The 26599-nt window shown below is 44.1% G+C and overlaps 2 protein-coding genes across 2 annotated transcripts in view; both read right to left on the bottom strand.

The window, feature by feature from the left end:
• COPB2 (COPI coat complex subunit beta 2) overlaps nucleotides 1–26599 on the bottom strand; it is a 460843-nt gene that overhangs the window by 88672 nt on the left and 345572 nt on the right. The gene's annotated exons all lie outside the window — the stretch shown is intronic.
• On the bottom strand, nucleotides 1511–25153 carry RBP2 (retinol binding protein 2). Its single transcript, XM_082741078.1, has 4 exons — nucleotides 25002–25153; nucleotides 11421–11599; nucleotides 3351–3452; nucleotides 1511–1792 (listed from the first exon to the last, which is right to left on the bottom strand). The coding sequence occupies exons 1-4, from the start codon at nucleotides 25072–25074 to the stop codon at nucleotides 1742–1744; spliced, it is 405 nt and encodes a 134-aa protein (XP_082597204.1). The 5' UTR covers nucleotides 25075–25153; the 3' UTR covers nucleotides 1511–1741.

Below are 26599 nucleotides of genomic sequence, written 5' to 3'. Positions count from 1 at the left end.
AGAATACAATTTGGAAAACTTAGGATCAAAAGTTACTGAGGCAGTGCTGGGCTAGGGCAAGACAAAGAGAGGGCATCAAAAGGGGAACCTGAGGCTCCTGGAGAAGCTCCAGAGGAGCTGGGGACAAAGAGCTCACTTTATCAGTCTCTGCACCTGGTCCCTGGTCTGCCCCCAAGAGACTGCAGCTCCTGGGAAGGCTCCCCTCCTCCCCAGCATCCATATGGGGGCACCTCCTCCCTCCCCCATCCCCATACCTCCCCAGTCAGCAAGAAACTCCATCCAAGCACTTCCTTGGCTTTCTTGCTGCCAGAACACAGCATGGCTGTTGGGGAGAACAGCTTGCCAAGAGGCCCAGGGCATGGCTGCCTAGTCACCAGGGCTTAGGCCAAGGTTGGCCCTGGTCCACATGGCCAGATTACAGCTTTACTCTCTGTCCTCAGTTTCATTTAGGATGCTCAGGATCAATGAATGATCTGTTCATTCAAGTCACACTGGAGTGGGCCAACACCACATGCTACCTTTCTGGGAATAGCCTGCTTTTCAAAGGTAATGCTAGCGTAATGGTGGGATTCTAGGGCCTGCTACAGAGGGCAGGGGAAGGAAAGGGCTTTGACCTGTAGGGCCTTCCCAGAACCCCATGACTGATTCACCATAAATATGTCCCTGAGGACCACTCTGCTCTCCCAGGTGCACTATTCCATTTGTGTATCCAGCAGGAAAACACAATTCTGTTCAGAGTAACAAACCTAATGTTCTGGAAGCACCAGAGGCCTCAGAGTTACTGACCCATCACTACTTAGCATCCACCCATCTGGACCCCTGGGTTTTAGAGGGAGTAACTTTACATAATGACCAGAGCTAGCAGGGACCTTGCTCCTGCCATGGGTCAGGCCAAGCTCCAAGCATTCCGTATGCATTGACTGGCTTACCCTCACAACGACCCTGTGGAAGAGAGGCTATTTTTGTCTTTTCCATGTTATAGAAGAGAAAAACAAGGATAGAGGGGCCATATGATGCGCCCATGGCTACCCAGCTAAGTGGAGCAGCGAGACTGGAACTCAGGCTTCCTGTCAGAGCTTGGGAGTCCTCTGCAGGGGTGTCACTCTGCCCAGTGCGGAAGGGGAGAGGGCTGTGCTGGACCAAGTGCAGCTGGTCCTGCAGACCTGCAGAGACCTTTACAAGTGACTCTTCCCAAGCTGCTGAAGACAAAGCACGAACTAGAAGCCATATGTGTCTTAAATAAACTCTGGAGAAATATCTGTGTTATCCAAAGGAATGAATTTCAAAGGGCAATCGTTAAGAATGAGAAGGGGATGCTAAATTTGCCAGACAATGTTTCCAGGTAAAGTAATCCCCCAAACAAACAAATTAACAAAAAACAAACAAAAATAAACAAAAAGATAAACAACAACTACAACAATAAATCTTCCCAGAGAACCACCATCCAAGCCATCACCACTTTGCTTATAGATAAAACTGACAGTTCTAGAAATAAAAGAAGATAGGTATAAAGGGTTTCAAAGTATGGGGAGTGATTTTTGTTTTTTTCATTTAATGCTAGGTTTCAAAGAAGGAAGGATATGTCTGTCAAGGGTTACACATTCATTCTATTTAAATCCCCTCCAGATTTCTTAATGGGCTCTGTCAAGAGTGGGAAGGTCCCCAAGGCTGCTTCCCAAAGCCTATAGAGAACGCTTGGTGGGGAGTGTGGAGCCCAGACTCAGCGGCCCCACTGTGGCCATTACTTCTTCTTGAACACTTGATGGCATACCTGGTCACCACAGGTCAGCTCCTGCAAGGTCAGAAAGTGGGTGAGTGACTTACAGGCCAGGCCTCCCTGTGCCCCACCGCAACTCTTGGTGTCTGTGAGTTGGGGTGGGGGTGGGGAAGCTGGAGTACAGAGGATGCTTAGTTGTTCTGGGCAAAGTGCATCTCATAGACCCCATCAGCTGGCATGCCCTGCAGGTAGCAGTAATTTGATTTTGACACTTGAATTGAGCTTGAACAACTATAAAAATGAAAAATGCAAAGAAATTACCCTCTTGGGCGGGATTTTTCCTACTCCTGTGATTAAAGCAACATCTCCTAATTTATAAAAGGCAGTGAAGCTGTGAAAAAGGAAAGGATCTAGTGGGGAGAAGTGTTTGGAAGGCAAGAGTCCTGGAATACATAGGCTGGTGGGCTGTCACTCTGTGCTTTCTGGGCATTCTGGCCTCTGTCACTAGAATGTTGGTTGGTGGCATCCCAGGTAAGGACAGGATGACAGGGTGTGGGCTGCAAAAGGGCTTCCCCTGGGCCTGCCTTTGCAGAGAAGATGCAGCTTTTGATCCAGATGGAGGGAGCCCCCAGGCCTTACCTGCACCTCATGACTCCTTGAGGGAGGAGAGAAAAATAGGAGTGTGGGGATGGCCGCAAAATCATTACAGCTGACAATGAATCCATTGTCTTAGCCACAGGGACCACTGGGGATTGTACTCCAATTAAAAAAATCCATCATCCAAACCAGAGCAGGTAGGGAAAACCGTCAATGGAAAACATGGTGAATGCTTTCCATTTATCACCAGTTGACAATGCCTCCGAAATAAAGATCTCAGGTGAGGCCAGTCTGGTTCTGAAGGGCACAACGGTGACCTGAATACTGACACTGGGGCCAAGTGCTTGCCTGACTCCAGAGGTGAAGTCATGACTGACTAACAAATGAGTGACTTAATGCATGAAGGAGTGAAAGATTCCTCACTGTTGGGATGCTGGGCACATAAATGGCCTTGAAGATTGAAGACTGAAAAATGTAGCTATCTAGACACATATAATTTATTTCAGGAGACCAGCCATTGTTCCTACTGCTCTTTCTAATACCAAGTTAACTTAAAATATTTCAGGATTACGTGGATACACCTGCTGATGAGAAGCCAATGCCTGTGGTCTGTGAGATGGTTCCCAAGCCCACCTGCCCCTATCCATCCTGCTCCCGCCCCTCTTGTTCCCGGCTCTTATAATGGTGAGGAGGCCTGGAGCCATCCTCCTTTGGGCCATCTTCATTCTGGGCCTCACATTTCTCTTTAGCTGGTCTTTCATAGGTTGTGTGCATTTCTCCTTGGACCTCGGCTTCCTAACTCAGCAGTTTGAACCCTCATTTTAATTGCAGTCATTCACAGAGACAGCCATATAGATTTCTTCCTGGAGTCCCCTGAGCCAGGTGGGAATGGCTTTCTGACAATATGACCACACGTGTGTGGCTGAAGCTCAGGGGAGGAGTGCAGGGCCATTTTTCTTGTCAGAGCACCTGGGGAGGTGAACCTGCAGTTTGTGGAAGCACCAGGGAAGGGACCCGGGCAGACCCTGGGACTTACCAGGTGCAGCTTATCCCCTTCAACCCACTGCCTCCAGCCACGGTTCTCCTTCTCCCCCTTCTGCACGCACACAAGGACATCACCTTCCCAGGTGACCAGCGTCTGCAATGACAGTTTCCCAGGCAAATCAGATGGATGGTCCTGATGGGGACGGAGCAAACCTAAGCCGGCAGCTGCGGTTCCTATGGCCATTGCCGGGTTCCTGCTTGTCCACAGGGCGGAGCCTTCAGCCTCTGCCAAGCCGAGATCTGCCAGACTCTCCACATATACCCTCCATTCCCGCCAAACCAGCTCATTGTGGCTGCTCCTGTTCTCTTTTAAAGAATTCTAGGGGTGCCTGGGTGGCTCAGTCAGTTAGGCATCTGTTCTTGATTTCGGCTCAGATCATGATCTCAGGGGGTCATGGGCTCAAACCCGGCTTCTGGCTTTTTGCTGAGCAGGGAATCTGCTTGAGGTCCTCTCTCTTCCTCTCCCTCAGCCCCTGCCCTCGCTCATGCCCTCTCTCTCTCAAATAAGTAAATAAATCTTTTAAAAAAAGAATTCTACTCTCCCATTTTACCATATGGTGAAGATAATATTCCAAATCAATGGGGGAAAAGACGACACATTTGACTATAAATGATGTAAAATTTCTCAAAGGGCAAAATAGCATAATGTCAACAGATGAAGAACAAACTGGGAAAAATAATTGTAATGCATATCAAAGACCTGATTTTCTTATATATAAAGGGCTCCTATAAATTAATAAGAGAAAGATCATTAACCTAATAGGAAATTTAAAAAAGGACACAGCCAACAGCTTACAAGAGAGGAAAAAAAAAAAAAAAAAAAAAAACAACCTAAAACCCAGCAGATGGCTTTTAAACCTAAGAAAAGATATTCAACCTTACTCATAATAGGAGGAATGCAAATTAAGGCTGTTTTTGAGATACAATTCATCATACGGTCAGAGATCAAAGAGTCTGATAACACACTGAGCTAGAGGAAGTGTGGAGAAGCAGGCACCTCCATTAATGGCTGGTGGGTATATAAATTGGTATGAATCCTTTTGCAGGGCAATTTTATATTACCTCTTGAAATATAACATTGTTATATCTCTTTGACCTAGAAATTCTGCGTCTGGGAATTTTCCCTACAGGAAACACATGGTGAGGACTGCCTATTGTGGGACAATCATATAGGCAGAGAAGCCACCTGACTAGCAGGGGACCACAACAGATGGTTCCAGGGCCATCCTCATTATCCAGAAGCAGAAGGGTGGCCCTTCTCCCAATCCTGGACTTCCTGCGGGCAGAATGCAGACTGGCTAGTAACACAGGCAGGTGGGGAGGCAACAGAAGGCAGAGTTCATGCTGGATGGCCAGACTGAGCTGACCAGCAAGTTAAAGAACCCCAAGAGGCTCAAACTCCTGTGCACAGATCATACTTACAGATTATATCCCCCAACTCCTCTGGCTTCTCTTTTCTCCTTTTATTCCTCCTAGCACCGCCCTCTGAACCATTTGTACTACCCCTAGGTGGTTCTCCAGGGCCACCCACCTCTGAGCCCAGATGAGGACCGCACATGCGCCTCCTGAAGGATGATGTCATTCCTATCCAGACAGTGGTTTTTTTTGTCAGTCCTGTCCTTTCTCAGGGATGATCCTGATGCCAGCTGGTTTTCTTCCAAGTATGTGCAAACTGTGTTACGCCTTTGTGAACAATATTATGCTAAGGATCAAATGTTTGCTTTCTTTTTTATCTTGTAAACCTAGCTGGTGACGAACTGACCAGTGCTTCTTTATACACTGTCCTTGCACATTTGGATCTATATTTTGAGACAAATTTGTTTCCCATGGATTGATAAATCTACCTCCATCTAAAATAATATTTGACCTTGACCATATGGTATATTTTATGTACAATTTTATCCCTCCTCATTTTACTCCTCAACACATTGCAGTGTTGTTTGTTACAACAAAGGACTAGAAGCCTCATAAATTCCATCAGTGGGTGGCTGGTTTAAGTCTGTGTGGTTCAACCATGCCATGCAGCCCTTGAAAGAAGAAGGCGGTTCTATACCTATGGAGGAGACCAGTCTCCATAATGTATAATGAGGTTAAAAAAGCTGGGAGGATGGCCATGTGCATAAGACAAGGTAGGGGGAATATGTACGCATGCCTATGTTTGCATATGTTCTCTTGCAAGGAACTAAAAGAGCCCTTAATTGTGATTTTCTTTGCAGAAAGAACTGAGAGGCAGGCGGCCAGTTTGGGAAGGAAATTTCAGTTTTTACTGTTTAAATTTGCTTAAACCATCTGCATGTATTAATATTTCCTAAATTTACTTAACAATAAAATTCTACACGTTTTCTAAAGAAAATAGGTCTCCTCCTTCTTTGGAGCCATCTGAAGCCTCACATCTTTGAATGTCTTGAGGAAGCTTAATTCACAGGCTGCTTTCCTTGCTCCTCTGGGAGGAAGATGTTGCTTGGAATATTCCAGAATTCCCTCCCAAATAGATGAGAAAGGAATATTCATTTGTCATTGCCCATTATTGGTGTTGGGACTCAGTTCCCTCCCAAAAGTATGAGAAAGGATGACATCTTATTTGGGCAAAAACTGTGTCTTCTAAGCCTCCCTCCCCCAGCCCACATTGCCTTACACATCCTAATACACATTGACTGAACTAGCATCTATTTCTCCCATTAGACAGTAAGCTCCGTGAAAGAAGAGGCCATGTTGGTTGTTTATTTCTGCAACTCCAGTCTCAGCAGAGAAGGTGCTTGGTGAGCAATATTGAATGACTCTGTGACTGAGTTATTTTGTTGAAATGGAATCTTGAAGTAAATCCACATGGGAGAATAAATGAGCCTATGTATTCTTCATTGATGATGATTCTTGACAATGACTCAGCCAGCCAGCCTCCTTGCCTTGATTTCTATGGTCCCACTGGAATGCACACATGACCATCAATATGGACACTGGATGGTAACTGTCCATCTACTTGTCTGCTTCTTCATGAGACTGCGAGATCTTTTATGGCAGAAAGGGCTCTAATTCATTACTTTACCCATAGCTCCTGACCCAGGTCTCTCATGTAGTAGGGGGTTGGCAAATTTGTAGAAGGAACAAAAAAGAAAAATGTTGGTGCACAAGGACCTGTCCTAATATTTTCTTTTAATAAATCTCACTAGGCAGCAAGATTAAAAGTTATTCTGACCCTGAGTAAATTGGTTATTAGTGAATGATGGTAATACATATATTACAGCCTTACTCCTACATAAAACAGACAGTAAGAAGAGAGAATGGTTAAATGAACTAAAATTCCACAATTCAATTTCAGTTGGTGTCCTTCATCCTTGTGTCAGAGGAGGTTTTGAAAAAGGCTCAATTGACTTGAAAGATCTTGAGATTGAGGGGATGGAGATAAGTGAGAAAAACCATTGCTTCTGAGTCAGAGGATAAAGAAGACACACTGAACAGAATTAAAGAAGGAATCTGGGCCCACACTGCCATTTCCCTCTCTCAGTGTCCAAAATTAACAGTTAAAAATAGCCTTGTATAGGAAATTAGATAAGGTACTGTCTCAATGTTAAATTTACAGAAGTGGATCACTACACTGTGATTACATGACAGAATATCCTAATTCATAGGAAACACTGAATTACTTAGAGATAACACATCAGATTGTTCAGGAAAAAATATGTATACAATAGCAAGAGAGCATGTACAAAAGATAGAGCAAATGGGGCAAAATGTTGACAGTAGGTAGCTCTCGGCAAAGAGTATACAGATGTTCTTTGCTATTTTCATGCAACTTTTCTGTAAATTTGAATCAGTCCTTTGAGAGTCTTTTTTTTTTTTAAGGAAAATAATAGTTCTTTAAATTAAGCACATTGAAGGGCACCATGAACATGTTTAAACCTTCCCAGAACATTTGTCTTTGCACAAGAGTGATTTTTTTAAAAGATTTATTTATTTATTTATTTATTTGCCACAGAGAGATCACAAGTAGGCAGACAGGCAGGCAGAGAGAGAGAGAGGAGGAAGCAGGCTCCCTGCTGAACAGAGAGCCCGACTCAGGACTTGATCCCAGGACCCTGAGATCATGACCAGAGCCGAAGGCAGCGGCTTAACCCACTGAGCCACCCAGGCGCCCCACAAGAGAGATTTTTGGCAGCACCCATCCCTTCCAGCAATTCCAGGTGGGGGCCCCCTGGAGAAGGCTGCAGCTCCTGGGCTCTCATGGACACCACAGTGGCATTATTTGTTTTAACTACCATCGTGTGCCTGCTTTCCCCTGCCCTGATTGTCCGCCCCAATTACTTATTGTTTCTAATTGAGATATAATTCACATACGATAAAATTTACCTTCTTAAAGTACAATTCAGTGATTTTTAGTATATTCACCAAGTTGTAAAACTCACCACTGTCTAAATCCAGAACATTTTCATTGCCTCCCAAAGAAACCCTGCACCGATCAGCAGTCTACTCCCCATTCTTTCTGCCCCGGGAACCACTTTTTGTCTCTAGGGTTTTGCCTAGTAATTTTTAAAAGATTTTATTTATTTATTTGAGAGAGAAAAAGATAGCAACAGAGATAGAGAGAGAGAGCACAAGCTGGGGGAGCAGAAGCTAGGGGGAGAGGGAAAACTCAGGTCTCGATCTCGATCCCAGCACCTGGCATCATGACCTGAGCCAAAGGCAGACACTTAACTGACTAAGCCACCCAGGGTCCCCTAGGGATTTGCCTACTCTGAGTGTGTCATATAAGTCCTACAATATGTGGCCTTTGTGTCTGACTGCTCCATTTCCCAAGGTCATGCAGTGTGTATCAGTGTTCCATTCCTTTCTATGCCTGCATGCTATTCTAGCACACGAAGATCTGTTACTTCTTTTTAATTTTATTCTGGGTAGCTTGTGTACTTTTTGAAAAGGGCTTTAAATCCTCTTAGAAACAAACCAGGGTAAGTGAAGAATATATCATACCCGCAAGAAGAAGGAAGAGGGGATCCCTGGGTCCTTCAAAGTGTTGACCCCACATGGTGTCACCACCCCTGCTGTGGAATGGCATAGATCTGGGCACTTTAGGGCCCTACTCTGCCTCTGCTACAACCCAACCCCACACCCACACACGTCTCCTCCAAATGGCCGAATGGAGAGGTTCTCAGAGGGGATCGTGAGGTTGACAGAGACGTTGAGAAGTAGCAGCCTGGAGAGTAAGAGCATGAGCACTACAGCAGCACACGCACACACACACACACACACACACACACACACACACACACACACATGTGCATGTATACACATACAGACTCACACATGCTTGTGTGTGCACATGCACACGACACACAGCTTGTGTGCCCTCAGCTGTGCCACCACATGCGGCCACAGACATTAATCAGAGAGAGATACTCACCTGCTCCCTATCATCCTTTTCCAGCTGAGGGTTCCAGTCAGATTACAACAAGTAGGGAGTCCTCAGGACATTTGCTTTGGTTGTGATTCTCATGGGAACACCCTTTTGCTGGAGACGGGCAAATTCTGTCCTGGGGGCTTCTCGGGCCCCACCAGTCTCCTGTGTGTGTGTGTGTGTGCATGTCTGTGTGTGTTTGTGTGTGTGTGCATGTGTGTATAAGCCCCAACTTTTTGTTGTGGGTCAGGCAGAGATAAGAAGTGCGAAGTGAGATTCTCTTTCTCTCTGCAGGACTCTGAACTGACTCTGGGGAGAGGACAGGGCTCCAGCGGGGGCGGGGGTATGAAACAGAAGGCAAAGAGACATGAGAGTAGGTGTTGAGAGGTAAAATCATCTAACGGTCAGGACTGAAAGGATGTAACTTATTTTAGGAAGAGAGAGTTCTCTGCTATCAAAGGTGATGAAAGAAGTCAGAGAGAACAGGCCTGCTTTTCCACAGCCCACATCCAGAATGGAAAGGTGAAGGAAAATGAATCATTGTGAACAGATGAGGTTAGAACAGCAGAGTGATGCAAAAATCCAGAGACAGATTTCTCATTCATTCTGGTGTCTGAGGGACTGGCCTTCCAGCCACACAGTTCAGAGAAGACTTGTCGATCCATCAACCCTTCAGGGAGGGGATTCTACAAGGGGCTGTTGCAGAGCCTAGAAGCTTCAGCTTTTATGCCAAGATTGCTCTGATGGAAGCATTTCTAAAGTGCTTTTCATTTCCCACTTTTCTTAGCAAGGAGCACTAAATATAATTCAACCTTGATGTGATGGCTGGGATTATCGGTGCTGCAGGACAACTTGATGGAGAAATAAAATGTGTCCTGCTCTCTTGGCTTTACAGTGATCACCAGAGAATGATGACAGCTTTTCTCCCCACTGCAGAAGAGCAGCCAGAGCTCCCTTGCTTTGAGGGAGATTTGAGACCTCTGACTTTGGATTAGCTCCTGAAAGCACCAGAGAAGAGTGGGAATCTGGAGTGAGTGGGGCTCATGGTGAAAAGGAATGGGAAAGGTGGAGGATTCTGTTTCCTATGGCACTCTGAGGGGCTGGCCCACTGCTCGGCTAAGGACACAGATACCTGCAGATAGGATATGCAGCACTGTCCTCCCTCATTTTGGGAGCCAGGACAGAGGTCCTGGTGGCTGCACTGGCATGAAGAGAGCAGGTACTGTAAGTATGCAAGCTACCCATGGACTTTGTATATGTTTATACACAGTTGTATAAACTGCATGGGCCTGGACAACCATGTTAAATGACAAACCAGAAGTCTTCCCAAGTTCCCTGGACTGCGTAATCCACCAGATTCTTACATGATGCTAAGACTGAAATTGGGGTGGGCAGCACCTGGGTGGCTCAGTCAGTTAAGCACCTGCCTTTGGCTCGGGTCGTGGTCTGGGGGTTCTGGGATTCAGCCCCGTGTTGGGCTCCTGCTCAGCAGGGAATCTGCTTCCCTCTCGCCCTCTGACCCTCCCCCATTCTTGCTGGTGTTCTCTCTCTCTCTCTTTCTTTCACACACACTCTCAAATAAATAAATAAAGTCTTAAAAAAAAAAAAAGATTAGGATGCGGGAATCCTTAAATATGACTGAGATTGCTTTTCTTGGCATTCCTGTTTGTGGGGACTGACCAAGGGATAATCGGATTTAGATAACCAAAGATAGGTACACTGAGTGTGAGTGTGGGCACTGGATTATGATACTACGTGGTGACACAAAAGGCGAGGGGGACCTGCTGTTACCCTGCCTCCCCTGCTCCCTAACCCCAACCCCACTTCTTCCTGCTGCTGTCATTCTGCCTTACTTACAAACAGCTCCTCTGGGCGAGGGTCTGCTTCTCCTGCAGAGTCCAGTTCCTAGACCTTGAGATAACCCCCCACATGTGTACTCAGAGTTGTCTGCTTACTTTCAGGGTCCTCCCTATAATAGCCGAGCAGTTCAAGTGGCTGGAAATCTGGGCTTTTGATGAATGGAGGATTTCCTCAATTATGATGTGAGTTAAGGTGGTGCTGGAACAGAAGCCATCAGTGTGCTAGAGATTTCGCTAAGTGACTAGCACTGGGAAAACCTTGACCTCTTCACTGACTTTTTCTGATTAGCATTGCATTTTTCTTTAAAAAAAACAAACAGACAGACAAGTTAAATTAGTTGGGACCAACCAAAATTGAGGTATTTCATATAAAAAGTGTGAGTTCTCAACATCTCTTGAGAAGAAAAAAGCAACCTATTAACATGAGGGCCCTGTGCTCCAAGGCAAGGCCTGGCTGGTGCTGAGTGGGGCTGCCCCTGGGATGAAGAGCTGTGCTACCCAGCTCTCGAAATCACTGTCACTCCCTGTGATATTGGCTTTGCCCACCAAGCCCACGTTGGCATAGGAGCTGGCCTCCTACCCCAGGTCCTGGAAAGGTTGGCAGTCTTCTGTCTCACCTTCATTTATAAGCTTAGTGTAGAAACTGGCTTGTTTCTTCCTGCTGAGCTTCCACTGCTTATTTATTGCCAGTATCAAGTCACTCTGGTCCCCTCTCCTGATCCCTCTCTGGTTGTTTCTGTCATATTTTCATTGTGAAGCCAGATGGCTGGCTTCTGGACAGAGTACATGAGTTGAAATGGCCAGGCTAGGTCCTCACCTTAACAGTCCGGTTGTCCAGGCCCTTCGTGCACTCCTCAAACTCCACTCCAACAGTGAAATTCAGCTCATAGTTGCGGAATGTGCTGTTGGTTTTTGTCTTGAAGTTATCGCCGTCTTGTTCAATGATCTTTGTCTGAGTCAGACGTACTGCGATCTTGCGGGTGGCAAAATCAATATCTGTTGGCAAAGGGAGTTGTGGAGGTTATGATGTGCTCAGCCAGACTCATTCATTTCTTTAACAAGGCCAAACATTCAGGACCAGAGACACAGACCATGGACAGCCCACGTTTCTTTGCTCAAATGGGAAACAAGAGTTGTATTACACAAAGCCAGTTTGCGCAACTCAGTCAATTGTCTGGAAATGTCGGGTCTCTCAGTGCCTCCTTGGGAATCCTGATGGGAGGGGGAGGTAGCAGGCAGGGCTCGCCCTGAGCTGCAACTCTCAGTAGGTGTGTGCATTCAAACACACATGCACACACACGCACACACTCACACACACAAACCCCTCCCCCAGAGAAGTTCCATTCTATTTGACATATTGGATTTCCTCCTAAGAGTATGCTGAATAAAAGATTTCATGGTTTAAAAGAAAAAAGACCACTTTAAAATAACCATCTAGATCACGGGTAAAAGGGGCCTTTTGTTAATATCCATGACCTCTAAGGACACATGCGCACCTCAATTTTTTTTTAATTTTTTTTTATTTTTTTAAGATTTTATTTATTTATTTGTCAGAGAGAGAGCGCGAGCGAAAGCGAGCACAGGCAGACAGAGTGGAAGGCAGAGTCAGAGGGAGAAGCAGGCTCCCTGCGGAGCAAGGAGCCCGATGTGGGACTCGATCCCAGGACGCTGGGATCATGACCTGAGCCGAAGGCAGCTGCTTAGCCAACTGAGCCAACCAGGCGTCCCCGCACCTCAATTTTTAAAGCAGATTGGGGGTATACTTATCTGGGTTGTTCTGCCTCAGTCATGGGCCCCCAGGACAACTTGAAGCATATTCCACACACTTAATAAATACTTGTGGAGAGATTTCTTTGTTGCTTTTAAGGAAAATATGAATGATTGTTCATATTTATATTATTGGGAAAAATTTAAAACAAACCAAAGCAGAAAGGAGAGTACAAGGAACTCCACACAACCTTTACCCAGTTCGACCATTATCAGATTTTGCCACATTTACTCCATTTAGATCTTTACTTTGTCTTGATTTTTTCCCACCAAATTCTATAGAAGATTTTTTTTAATCCACAGCTTAACTAAGATACAAGTAACAAATAACATTGCATCACTTTAAGTGGTATGATGTAATGATTTGATACACATATATGTTGCAAAATGTTGACCAACAGGGGCGCCTGGGTGGCTCAGTGGTTTGGGCTGCTGCCTTCGGCTCGGGTCATGATCTCAGGGTCCTAAGATCGAGCCCCGCATCGGGCTCTCTGCTCCGCAGGAAGCCTGCTTCCCTCTTTCTCTCTCTCTCTCTCTGCCTGCCTCTCTGCCTACTTGTGATCTCTGTCTGTCAAATAAATAAATAAAATCTTAAAAAAAAAATGTTGACCAACAATAAGGCAGTTCTTTTTTAAAGTTTAGCATGCATCAGAATTTCCAAGAGAATTCATGCAAAGAGATCCCTGGGCCTTGGTCCGTACATTCTAACTCTGTAGGTCTTAGAGCAAGACATGAGTTTGCATTTCTAATAAACTCCAAGGTGATGTTCATATTATTGGTCATTGATCACACTTTGAGCAGTATTGCTATGACAGATTGAAAATTGATACATCAGTAGTATTTGTTTTCACATATATTTTTGATTGAGACTAATGGCAATGGATGTTTGAAGATTAAGCTCACTAGAGAGCCCTTTAACTATTTTTTATCTTTAACTGTATCTTCATTTTAAAAATCAGGAGGAAGTATTAGGAAGTATTTTAGTATTTAGTATTAGGAAGTATTTTAAAGGAAAATGTACTCATTTCTCAGAGACTATTAGTATGCAAAAGGGAGTGTGCTTTTCAGTGGGTGCTTCATTTACTAAACTTTGAATTTTATAGTATGAAGCTAGGTATGGTTTGGAGCCAAATTTCTCGCTTACTTCTGGTTGTGTATAAAATGTCACCCAAGCCAAAAAGTCACTGTCCTGTGGAATAGGTTTTTAAAACAGAGGATAATTCTGGAACTTGCCACAAACATCATTAAGCTCTTAGTATCTAGCTAAAATCATATTGGATCCCCTTTATGTCTGTGAATTCTCCAGATATTTTTGGATGCCAATCTAAATCTTTAATTTTTTTTTTTTTCAGAAATTCCACTTGGAAGTTTTTAAAAATACTGACATTGGTTCTATCATAACCCAAAGATAATAATGACCTCAAGAGTAAGAACAATTCAGACTAATTGAGTGTTCTTTCTCTGAGAATCTCAGCCCCATCTCTATGGTAGGGGTAATAAAACTTCGCACTGTGTGCTTTCTGTCAGGGGATAGATACTATTGTGCCCATGAGGAAGACCAGTGGTTACCATCAGCAGTTTAGGAAGCTCCTAGCAATATGGAGAATTGACACCTCTACTGGCCTACCCCCACCCTTTTTGCTGCCCTTCCATTGTAGCCAAGCATCACTTCCCTCATCTTCTCTTCTCATTACTTTCTGACTCATCTTCTGGATCTCTTTAGTTACTATCACTCTTCTCCTCCTAAAGGACCAAGAAGAGACTGAAGTTGGCTGTTTGGACGTCAGTCTGGGCCAGCAGTTTGGCCACAGCTGGGAACCCACAGTAGTATCATATCTGCATAGGGAAGTGCTCTGGATTGGCGTTTGGACCTGAAATTGTATAGTCAGGCTTTATCATAATGGGAATAATTTCAATAATTTCAACATCAGGCAGCCCAGAAGGTAAAAGAATTACATACCCATTTCCTAAGTTGAAAAGAAAAACAAGTTCAAGTTGTCATGAGCTAGTGCATGAATGCTAGTGTCTTGCTGAAATATCATTCCTGACTATTGGTTGAGAACCTGTCATGCCTAAGAATTCACCAATGGGTCCCATCAGGATCCTGTGGGAAGATATAAAAACTACAGATTTCTGGGTCTTACCCCAGACCTAGAATCTCTGCGTGGTTTTAGATCTTGGATTTCTTCATAAGGGGCTGTTTGGAGAGATTTCTATGGTTTAAGAAATTTGAAAGCCATGACTTAAGCACCTACTCCTCAAGCCATAGGTGATGACATGGAGGCCCAGAGAGGTTAAGTGACTTGTCTAAGCATGCATAGCTGAAAAAGCAATCACAAGGTTTGATAATTGGGTGGATATGTGTGGAGAGATCAGGTTGGGAGGAGAAAACATGAGTTTTTAGTTTGGGAGTCAAGGTGCGGTCCAGGAAAGTCAAAAAGAGAATTAATCCTATGGGTAACATTGGAACTGAATTTTAGGTCAGATGACCTGGAGGTTACTCTGTGTGGAGCCTCGGTAATATTTGGAGTGGTAATTAAGACACCTTGGAACCAAAGAGCAATGATGCCCCCAGGGTGGAACCACCCTTGAGAAAGTTCACCCAACAAACCCATTAGGTAAGCATTATATTATCTCCATTTTACCAATGAGGAAACTGGCTCAGAGAAGCTGTGGCACTATTCCTGGGTTGTATAGCGAGGAAGCGAAGCGATAAAGGTGGAATTTGAACTCAGAATGATTAATTTCCAGGGCCAGCATAGTGCTCCACAAGCTCTGGGCTGGCCCATCTTGTCAGAAGGTCAGACCACCCAAGTCTGTGCACTTTCTTTGGCTGCTCAAATACCAGTAACTCCTGAGTGACACTTCTTTACAATTTCCCTGGAGCTGCAGGGACTTCTAGATCCAGCTGGAGGACACCTCCCTCTTTGGGGAAGTATATGTTTCCCTACACTCTAATGTACCATCTTCACCAAATGTTGTTGTTTTCTGGGTTTAGGGTTCCCTATGAAATCTGAGCTGAATCAGTCACACTCTAACTCCTGGTCTTTTTCTGATAACTCATTTAGCTTCTGCTTTGTGGCTTAAGGAATTGTACCTGGGGACATGCAAGACACAGAGCCTGCAATGAGGCCACAGGACATGGAATTAGATAAAAGCTCTCTCTGATACCCTTTGTGATTTGAACATTCTAGGCTACCATTCATAGGTACCCCAGTGCATTTGCCATGGTCCTCAGCTTCATAGGTCATCAGGTGGTCCAAAAAAATGTGGCTCATGATCAACTGTTTGGAAAGTGAGGAGGTAAAACGAAGAGAAGCTGGTTTCTCCACTGAGGAACTTCAATCTAAGAAAGATGTTTTGCAACCCCTAAAGTGGGGATGCAGGATATGGACTTTCCCAGTCTTATGTGGCTGTAGGCCCACCCTGTGGTGGAACATCCCACCCAGCTGGTTTGGTGTTCCATAGAACATGGTACAGAAAGGGCTGACAAAACCCTCCAGCTTTCTCTCAGTCACCTGGGCCCTGCAATTATGGAACTATATCCTGTTTGATTTTCTCCATTCAGTGCAACTTCTGGCCTGTTTGGAAGGGAAAAGACTAAACAGGACTAAGTGGTCAAGTATTTCTGTCTTAGAAATTAATCTTTCTTTAAGATTGCTAAAAGTTTTCCATATTTTGTCAGTACAAACACATGCTTGTGACAGGCAGAGGGCTAGCATGTCACAGTCCAACTCCTGTTTCTCTCCTTCTGCCCCAGAAACACAGTCTAGTGAGTCAGGTGACACCTGTGTGTCCATCTTCAGTCCCATGGCTGGACCCTTGAGTCCAGATCTACAAACAGGAGAAAGCAGTGGTCATAAGTGGAGCTATTATGAACTACATCAGGTTGCTTTGAGGATTAAATTTGATGGTGTTTGTGAAGAGTTCTGCCCAGTGTCTGGTGGCTTGTGGTAATGGCCCCATAAATGGTAGCTGCTGCCATCATTGTAATCATCATTAGGAAGCTCTTTGATCTCACAGGGTGCTGTGCTCCATATCCTTTGCATTTTCCCAGGTATGCCCTGTGTGTTTGCCCCCTAAGTCCCTGAAGCTCTCCTCCTAGCTCTGCAAATCTCATAAGACCCAGTCCCAGTCCTGCTCTTGGCCGCTTCTACTCTTTCCCTGCCTCCTTTCTCACCTGGTCTTCGGACCACACAGCTTTACCCCCCAGGAGAAACAGCCTGATAGTCCCCTCTGGTTTTTTTTTTTTTTCATGGGGGTGATTTTTCTTCCCTCAAAAATCTTACCTCTATGAGGATAGAACAATGCTGTCTTCTTGCTCTTTGTCCCCAGGGTTGGGCACAGAGTAGGTGCTCAAGAAACACACCCAGATTGTTTAATAATCACCATAGTTTAGGACAGTGGTTCTCACAGTGAGGTCTTTGGGCCAGCAGCATCACAGCACCTGGGAACCTCTTAGAAATGTAAATTCTGTATTCTTGGCTGCCTTTTCTTCTCATTTAGTACTCTGAATGTCTTGCCAGCCCTTTTTGGCTTGCCAGGTCTCTGTGGATAGCTGTGATGTTATTCTGATATTCCTCCTTCCATAAGTAAGAAATCTCTTATCCCAGCTGCTCTCAGGGTAGCTTCCTTGGCTCTAAGATTTTCAAGTTTCACTAGTATATGTCAGGGTATTAGTCTATTTTTATTAATTTTAGGAGGGGTCCTCCCTGCCTCTTGGACACAAATGCTATTTCCTTTCCCAGATTAGGGAAGTCTTAGCTATGATTTGTTCAAATATACCTTCTAGTCTTCTCTCTCTCTTTCTCTCTCTCTCTCTCCACCCCCTCAGGAATTCCAATAATTCTAACATTGGAATATTTCATGGTGTCATTGATCTCTCTAAGTCTGTTCTCATGGGCTTCTAGCTGCCTATCCCTATCCTCCTCAGCTTCCTTTCTTTCCATCAGCTTATCTTCTAGATCACTAATTTGTTCTTCTGCCTCATTCAGTCTAGGTGTTAGAGCATCTAGTTTAGACTGCATCTCATCCATAGCATTTTTAAGTTCAGCTTGATTAGATCTCGTTTCTGCCCTTAGATATTCTATATTGTTGCTAATGCTTTTTTCAGGCCTACCTATTGACTTCATAATTACTACCCTGAAGTCTCTCTCTCACATCTTGCTTATATTCATGTCCATTAGTTCTGCCGCAGAGGACATTGTCTCTGGTTCTTTCCTTTGTTGGGAGTTCCTTCTAGTCATTATGTTGAGGAATGGTTGAGGGAATGTACAGAGTCCAAAATATCAATCATGGCCCAAGCAAAATTTACCTACAAAAAAATCTGGTCAAAAGCTACGACAGATATGCCATCAAAGCCAAGATGATCCAAAAGAATAAAAAAGAAAGAAAAAAGAAAAGAGAAAAATAAGAGGGAGGGGTAGGGACAGATTATAATCTATCAGAGTGGACAAGGCTAGGTGATCTGCCTGTTCCTGCTTGATTTTTGGTCTCTGTGTTAGAAGACATTATATCTCAAAATTGCAAAGAAATCAGAACTTATATATATCACGATAAAAATGAATAGAGTGAAAAATGGGCTAGTATGGGGAATAAATCTATAAAACATATATGTGAAAAAGAAAATAAAAGTTAAGAAGTGACTTAAAAACATAGGTTGGGAAATGAATAAAGATGTGGTTCATACATACAATATTTTATACTATAGGAATATTACTCAGCCATCAGAAAGGATGAATACCTGCCATTTGCATCGACATGGATGGAACTGGAGAGGATTATGCTAACTGAAATAAGTCAAGCAGAGAAAGACAATTATCATATGCTTTCACTCACATGTGGAATATAAGGAATAATGCAGAGGACCACAGGGGAAGGGAGGGAAAACTGAACGAGAAGAAATGAGAGAGGGAGACAAACCATGAAAGACTCTGGACTCTGGGAAACAAACTGAGGGTTACAGAAGGGAGGGAGTTGGGGATTTGGAATAACTCGGTGATGAGTGTAAGGAGGACATGTGGGGTGATAAGCACTGAATGTTATACATAACTAATGAATTGTTGAACACTACATCAAAAACTAATGATGTACTATATGTTGGCTAATTGAACATAAAAGAAAGTTAAAAATAGAGCTACCCTAAAAAATAAATATGGGAAAGATAAAATAAGATGAAATCAGAGAGGGGGACAAACCATAAGAGACTCTTAGTCATAGGAAACAAACTGAGGGTTGCTGGAAGAGAAGTGGGTGGAAGGGAAGAGGGCTGGGGTAACTGGGCGATGGGCATTAGGAGGGCAAGTAAAATAAAACAATGAAAAGAAAACAAAAAAAAGTGTAAATTCTGGGGTTTACCCTAGACCTGGGAGTTGGGCGCTGCTTGTTTTAACAGGACTTTCAAGTGATTCTGTACATGCTAAAGTTAAGAACCATTGGTATAGAAGAGGGAGGGTTATGTCCAGGTATAAATTCTGCCCCAGATTTCCCAGCTATGTGTGTCTCTCTGTCTCAAATAAATAAAATCTTTTTTTAAAAATGGAGAAAGAATGCTCATTTCACAATGTTATTTATTGAAGGATTCAGTTAAAATGATGGTATAATGCTTTACAAAGTACCAATGAGCTTGTGGGTATCCTGAGCACATTGGCCACCAACTCTTGGCCTTTTCTGTTTAGGTGAAACAGCGGCCAGATTGGCTTTCAGTCCAGAGTAAAATATTTGGTTCATATTTATGCATCTGTAAGGGTTCTGGACTCCGAAGGAACAGTCAGGATGGTGACTGATCTACTTCCTCACTAGCGGAGCCCTGGCATTTTATCCAGCCTGGCCAAACATTTCTCTGCACGGATCAGCTTCCTCGCTGCAATTTGGCTAGTGGGTAGAAACAACTTTATCTCCCACTCATGAGGTCCATGCTGTTTTAAACCATGATGCCAGAACAGTAGTTAGGAGATGAGAAAGAAAACCACAGGCCAGTATTAACCAGGTGAAACAAAGAGGAGTGCTCCAGGCAAAACACCTAGGGAGAACTGGGGATTACAGAAAAATTTAGGGTGGCAGCGTTCCTCAAAGAGGTTGTGGAAGTCAAGGCTCAGAGAATTTAAGTGGTGGGTTCAGAGTTACCCATGGGACAGAGTTCCTGACAGATTGCCCACAAACAAATTCTGTTATCACTCACAACTAAGGCTCCCCTAACAAAAATTATCGCTTGTTCCTGGTTGCCTAGAAAGGTAGATCACAGCTAAAAATACCTATTGCTGAGAGTACTGGTTTATCCTGGTCACACCAGCCTCTGTCAATCTTTCTGACCAGTGCCAGGGGAATCTTATTAGAGGCTCTATGCAAATGGAATCAAGTATTGCTGCTTCTCTGAATTGAAAAATGGCTCAGCGTCTTGGCCACCCTTTAGCATTTGCACAGGCTAGTTAATCATGTCACCCCTGCTCCACCCCAGGGAAGGGAGCCAAGTGTTCTGTTGGTGGATTCGTGATATTTCTAATCAAAAGGAAAGGTTTAACTGCAGCAGTAGAATACACACACACACACACAGATTACAAAAACACTTCCTCTTTGTACTTTGTAGAGAAAATTATTTTCCTGATATGGTATTTTAACACCAGGGTTATCGAGTATGTTTTATCTGCTTTTCTGGATTAAAGGTATCTTCGAGTCTGATTTATAGCTAGGTGAAATGAATTTCTATCTCAGAGGAAAAGGTCCAAAGGCAAGCTATTTCTGAATAATATATGTGGCGTGTAGCTACTGCAGAAGAAAACAACAACACCGAAGTGACTTTATTAAAGCATACTTTCCATAACTGCATTTTGAACAATGTAAGTCATAAAGTTGAAATATGAGTATACTACTTACCATTACAATGCTTTGTAATATGCTTGTGAAAAAAGCTAAAGTGGCAGGCTAAAAGGGCAGGCACTCTTTGTAAATTAAAGAGAGAGATGCACACATATTCATCATGTGAAATCTGAGACACATTTCAGCCGTTTCAGCTGTGGCTTTGATGGGCTTCAAACCTGGACTCCTTAATTCTCATATCATCAGCACTCTTAGGCAACTGTGAGAAGCAGAGTGCAAGAGCAATTTTTTCCATGTCTTTTCCTCTAGATAACACATTCAGAGAGAAATTGGACTGGCCCCTGCCTGCCTCCTCCAGTCTCTCATGGGCATCTCCAAATATGTTTAAAACCTTTCCTAGACAATGGAGGCAGCCTGGAGACCCTGGGGTGCCTCACTGCTCCCTCTGCATTATTCCACTCCCACCCCACTCATACTCTAGTACTCACTATTGGGATGGAGGCAGGGGGAGATGCGGCCAATACAAGGGAGGAGAGAAGGGGCTCTCTCTCTCTCTCTTTCAGAAAAGCCTAGGAAAGGGCTGAACTGATCTTCACTGGGGGCTTTTCTACTGCGGCATTCCCAGCACTTTCAAAAGTTTAAAAGTACAATCAGGGAATCCTGGGTGGCTCAGTCCATTAAGCGTCTGCCTTTGGCTCAGCTCATGATCCTATGATCCTGGGATCAAGTCCCCATCAGGCTCCCTGCTCAGCAGGGATCCTGCTTCTCCCTCTGCCTGCCACTCCCCTTGCTTGTGCTCTCTTTCTCTGTCTCTGACAAATAAATAAATAAAATCTTTTTTAAAAAATTAATAAAAGTCCAACCAGATACCATGTAGTTCAAGTAAAGACTATGGCAATGTATATAACTTCTTTAAACTCTAAGCACTAGCAGAAATCCAAATTTTGTGAAACTAACTTCTTCGGTCATCGGACATTTTTTCTTTCTCTCTCTCTCCCTCTCCCTCATTTAGTAATTAATTTCCATCCTGGGACCTTGAGTGACCCTTTGAGTTTGAGAAACTTTGAGTTTCTAAGGGTGCTATCTACCATCCCAACAAACCTTGCTCAGAATGAAGTTCCTTCTTCCCTACCCCATGCTTAGTATCTGCACCTAGAACAGTGCTGTGGAAAGAACTGGGGTGGTAGAAGCAGGCAGACTGGTTTCCTGGCTGAGTAACATCATTGTCCAGCCACAGGTGACCCTGGGGAGGTCCTTTTACTTCTCTGGGCTCAGATTCCTCATCCTGTGAAATGGAAAACATTTCTTCCATCTTAATCCCTATCATCTGAGCTATAGATTTGTATCAACATGACAATTTTAATAATTTACCTGAATTTGTAACAGGCATCTGAAATCCAAATATGCGAAACAGAAGTCTTAGTGAATTTTGCCCCACTCAGCACCGCTCTCCAAACTCACTCCTCCCCATGTCTTCTCTATTTCAGCCTATGGGATCACCATCTTCCCAGTTGTTCAACCCTAAGCCTGGGCCATCTTCATTTCTTCCATACCCTCTGGTTTCATATTTTTCCGCAAACCCTGTTGGCTTTATCTCCAAAGTATATGTTTAACCTGTCCTCTCTTCTCCAGGCCCCTGGGCACTAGTAGCCCAAGCCACCATCACTTCTTGCCTGAACAACACAGCTGCCTCCTAGGATGGGCCTCCCTGCTTCTAGTCTTGCCTTCCAATGATTCATTCTCTACATTATAGCCATAATGATCCTTAAAGAATATAAATAAGATAGATTGTCTGCCATCACAAGGGCTCACCTTCCCCCTGTTTACCACTTCCCAACACACCAGCCTTTGTGTTTCTTGAACACACCCAGAAGTTTTGCATTTGCTGACTCCTGTACCTGTGACACAACTTCCCAACATTCAAGCCTTAGCTCACTTGTCACCTCCTCAGACAGCCTCCTCTGACCACCCAAAGCTCTTCACTCAAGAAGTCCTTTTTACTTTCTTCAAAGCTCTTGCCACTACCTTAAACTATTCACTTTCTCTCACTGTTGCTAGCATATGTACTTTAGGAGACAAGAAACTTGTCACGTCATTGACCACAATGTTGCCAGTGCCTAGAACAGTTCTTGGCATGTCACAGGTGCTCAATGCATTTGTTGAATCTGAATAAATTAAGTAAAATAATATATATCCATTTCTGATAAGATGCTTACCATGGCTTGATAATGCCTATCATGGCATGTGCTCCCTTCGGAAGCTGGACCGTGGCTCCTAAACAATCAGGACAGGATTTGGAATCTTGTGGGTATTCAGGAAACCTTTCCTGGCAGAAATCATTCAGAGGGAGAGCTGCCTGACTTCAGCCTCGAAGCCTGCATCCTTTCTGGTAGAATTTTCCAGAGACCCACTAGGACTTTTTGCAGTAGCCTCTGCTCTTTTAAATCTGTGTATGTTTATTTAAATGAAAAGATGTTCTTCATAGAAGATGGCTCCCCTCACCTTCTTTTCCAAAAGAAGAATTGGATTTTTCCTAATGGTTACAATTTGTGAACCAAAGAATTCCTAGATGTCTAAACTGAAAATTAACTGAGCATTTTTAAGACACACACATTCCATTATATGTCCACATCTTCACTGATTAAAGTTACATGATGGTGTTTCATTTTCTAGGCTCCTTCCCTGCCTGGTCCCTGCCCAGTCACCAAATCTAGTCTATTTCCCACTCCAGACTTTACCTTGCCTACGTTTTTGGCACTGTTCTCACCGTCTTCCCAGGGCCATCACAACAACCTCTTTACTACTCTGAGAGACCCTGCAGATCTATTCACCCCTGGCTGTCAGAGTGAGCATTGGTGACTTCTCTCTCCTCTGCAGACACTTCCTCTCCTTGTAGGATGAAGTCCATACGTGGTGGCATGCCACCTTCAAGATCTGATCTGTCACATTTCTGATGCTCTTTTATCTCCTCCTTGCACTTCACCTCTGGCAATACAACTTGTTCTATTCTCTCTGCCCAACACCATGTTCTTACCGGCCTGGCCTTCACACATGCCTGCACAGTCATACCTGATTCCATTTCCAAACCCCACCCAGCACTTAGGAAGCCTTGAATGACCTGCATACAGTAGCTCCCTCCACCACATCACACATACATCTGCTTCCTGTTGCTCTACTATTATGGACTCAAGGGATGGAATCACCCACTGTCCCATGAGGGACAGATTGCATTTACTTAAATGGCTGCAGCAATAGTTCTCATCCTACCTGCTTTTCATACCATGTGACTTTGACATTCTTCTTACTGAAAGATGGGGGTCTCTGTATCATTCCCTCGAATCTCAGTGGGCTCATGACTCCTTCAACCCAATAGAATACAGAATGCTGTATGATTTCTGAGGCTGGGTCCTAAAAGACCATTCAGCTTCTGCCTCCTCTCTCTTTGGACACAGCAAGCAAGCTGTGAGGAAAACCAGGCCAGAAAATTACTATCTGGCAGATGAAGAAACTGGTTCTGGAAGGTTAAAAAGTTGATCAAGGTTAGAGAGCAAGCCTTAACTGGGCTGGCCCCTCTGATTTGGTTTCCTTACCTGCATGATCTTGCTCAGAATTATACTTCTGAGCTAAGGTCCAGACCATCTGCCCATTTATAGAATCAGTTTTCCATTCTATTGTCTACTCAGGGTACTAAACTCAGCACAGCAGAACTGGGGCTCTGATAAGAAGATTTGTGCCTTCCCTCTCATCCCCCAAGGATTTGTGGTAAAATTCAGATAGCCAGCAGGAAAAAGAAAGAAAGCAATTCTGTGTTGGAAACATGCCTAGAGTACATGAAGAAAGTTCCAGTCTCTATAATTTGTGTAATATGTCCCAGCTCTCCTCATTCACTGAACATTCTCCTCATTCACGGTAGAAATGTTCATCAAGCTAGAAGTTAATTGCACAGGAAATTCCACAATTCCTATTCTTGATGAGACTTCTCATCATCTTATCCAAATTATTAAGGCTCTCACCCCATAGGCAGCCCCAGCAGTGGGGAGGTTCCAACCAGGAGCTCCGTATGTGGAGAGCTCTAAAGGTGGAAAAATGATGAAGAGGTTGTTGCAAGATGAAATAAGCACAAGAAGCCAAAGCTCCTTGCCCAGTGCCTGGCCCATGGCATCTGCTACACACATCAGCTCCTCCCACAGTTTTCATGTGATTTCTGTTAGCCCCATGATAGATCCTGCAAGAGTCGACTCAGGACACATACTGATCAAGCCTGGAGTCCAGTTCAAAAGTCAGGTAAAGCAGTGAGTTGTTTGATCTGTTGACAAAAGCCGCTCCTAGCCTTCTGTGGGTCTGATATTCTCTGGCTGAGAAATTTTTTTAGACACTCCTTGTCTGCTTCCCCACCACAAGCCTGATGCAAGAGCAATGCAGGGGCCATTCATGGATAATATCTGGTCCAACTGGTGATCTAAGAGACGGTGGTCAAAAGCAAAAGAGCTACTGTGTTATCCTGTCAAGTTTGGTTTTACTCCGTGTGTGTGTGTGTGTGTGTGTGTGTGTGTGTGTGTACCCTCTATTCACATGTCTTTTCTCTGTGCCAGGTATTATGCTATGGACATTTCAGACATCATCTCATTTCTATTATTCCCCACTTACAGATGTAAATTCAGAGAATTTGTATGACTTACCTATTACTATATAGCTAGCAAATAAAGAGCGAGGTTTGCACATAGATCTGTTGATCTCCATGGTGGCACTGTCCAGATGGCTGGACCATAGTTCTCCCAAAGTTCCCCTCCTCCCCCACCACTGGTCTCTCCCTTACCTAGGGCCTTCATGTATCCTTCAAAATTGTCATTACTCTCCATCTCCCAGGTTCCATTCTGGTCCCTTGTCATGGTGATAGTCTCTGGTTCAGTGTGAGTGAGTGCTGAATGTCAAGGAGCAGACTGCAGGGAGAACCTGTTGATATGAGCTATTTTTATAGTGTAGTAGACCAGGTTTATGGCTTTGAGATAACAGGATCAAAGGTTATAAGCACAGCCCAAAAAAGCTTTCCTTTCCTTGGCAAAGTTCAACAGGACTATGAGCAACCCACATTCAGAAAGTCCAACGTGGCCAGCATGGGTGTCCCAGTGACCTCTTCCACATGCAGGGCTCCAGAGCAGCTCCTTTTTGGCTGGCTGGGTTCCCACAGAACCCCTGGCCCCACGCTGAACATTCTTTCTTGTCCTTAAGGAAAACAAATACCCTGTGCCCACTCAATACTGGGCAGAGCCCAATCTACTAAAAGCAAGCCAGATCTGAAGGAGACCAGATGGGAGGCATAAGGGAAGTGGGACTCTACTTTAAGACCCCAGGAACAAGCTGAGGATTGCCTTGACCAAAGTGGGGAACATAGCTGGCATTTGGACAAAGACTCTTGGTTCAGGCTGTTCCCCAAATTAGCTGTCCCAGTGAGTCAGAAAATGAGTTGGTTTCTTTCTCTGATGCATAATTCTGAGAGATGAGGCCCAAGCAGGGGCCACTACACTCTGAAGCACAGAAGTGTGAGCTAAGATGGATAAACCATGAGTCCCCCAAAGTAGGCCAATTTTGATTATGGCACTTTGGAGTTCTAAAATATGTAATCATATGCTGTGAAATCTAAGCAATGGTTCTGTCTCTGTGTGGTTTGGGGGGAGTAAAGCAGCACATCTATATTTTAGTAAATATACCAGGATCAGGAAGACACATGGTAAAAACGGCCCAGCTGCTATCAAAAAACCAATGTAGGATAAAGGGAAGAGTAAAGGACAACTTCCTAAAAAGAGAAAATGAGTGAAGGCAGAAGAAACAGACAGATGATAAGCATCAGTCTTCATTATTTGATGTCCAGCCAGAAGCTGCTGTAAGCTGAGCACTTAGCCTCCTGGTTTGGAAATGTAGGTATTCCTTTCTGAATTCAGATTCAAGGACTTCCACACAGCCCCTTCTATTCCCAACTGAATCTCCTATTAGGCCTCCCTTGCAAGAAAATATTAAAAAGCTGACCTGGTGGGGGAGATGGTTGGAGGCAAAAGTGGAATTGCTAGTTGCAATAAGAAAAGAGATTTGAATTTTAATGGGTGGGTGGAGGCATTCACTCTGTGTCAGACAGGAAGTTGAAAATAAGATGCTTGCAAAAAATGAAAACATTGGAAAGACTACTCCGCCAGTGAGAATGTGAAATACCCAAACCTGCCCAGAGACAAAGACAAAGTTTGTCTATTTGACCTGGGATCTATGTGAGTTAAAAAGAAGTTCTGCCCTGCTCTACCTCTGGTTTGGGGTTTGAGCTTATGCTTCCTGCTAGCCAATGTATTAGACATATGGAGTCCTGAACTTGCAAAATGTATAGGCTTCCAAAAAGTAGTAAATGTGAAAACTGTCTGGAGGGACACA

Source organism: Mustela nivalis (assembly GCF_964662115.1).
Source record: "Mustela nivalis genome assembly, chromosome: 1".
In the NCBI taxonomy this organism is placed as follows: Eukaryota; Metazoa; Chordata; class Mammalia; order Carnivora; family Mustelidae; genus Mustela; species Mustela nivalis.
This window is presented reverse-complemented; position numbering and strand designations above follow the sequence as displayed.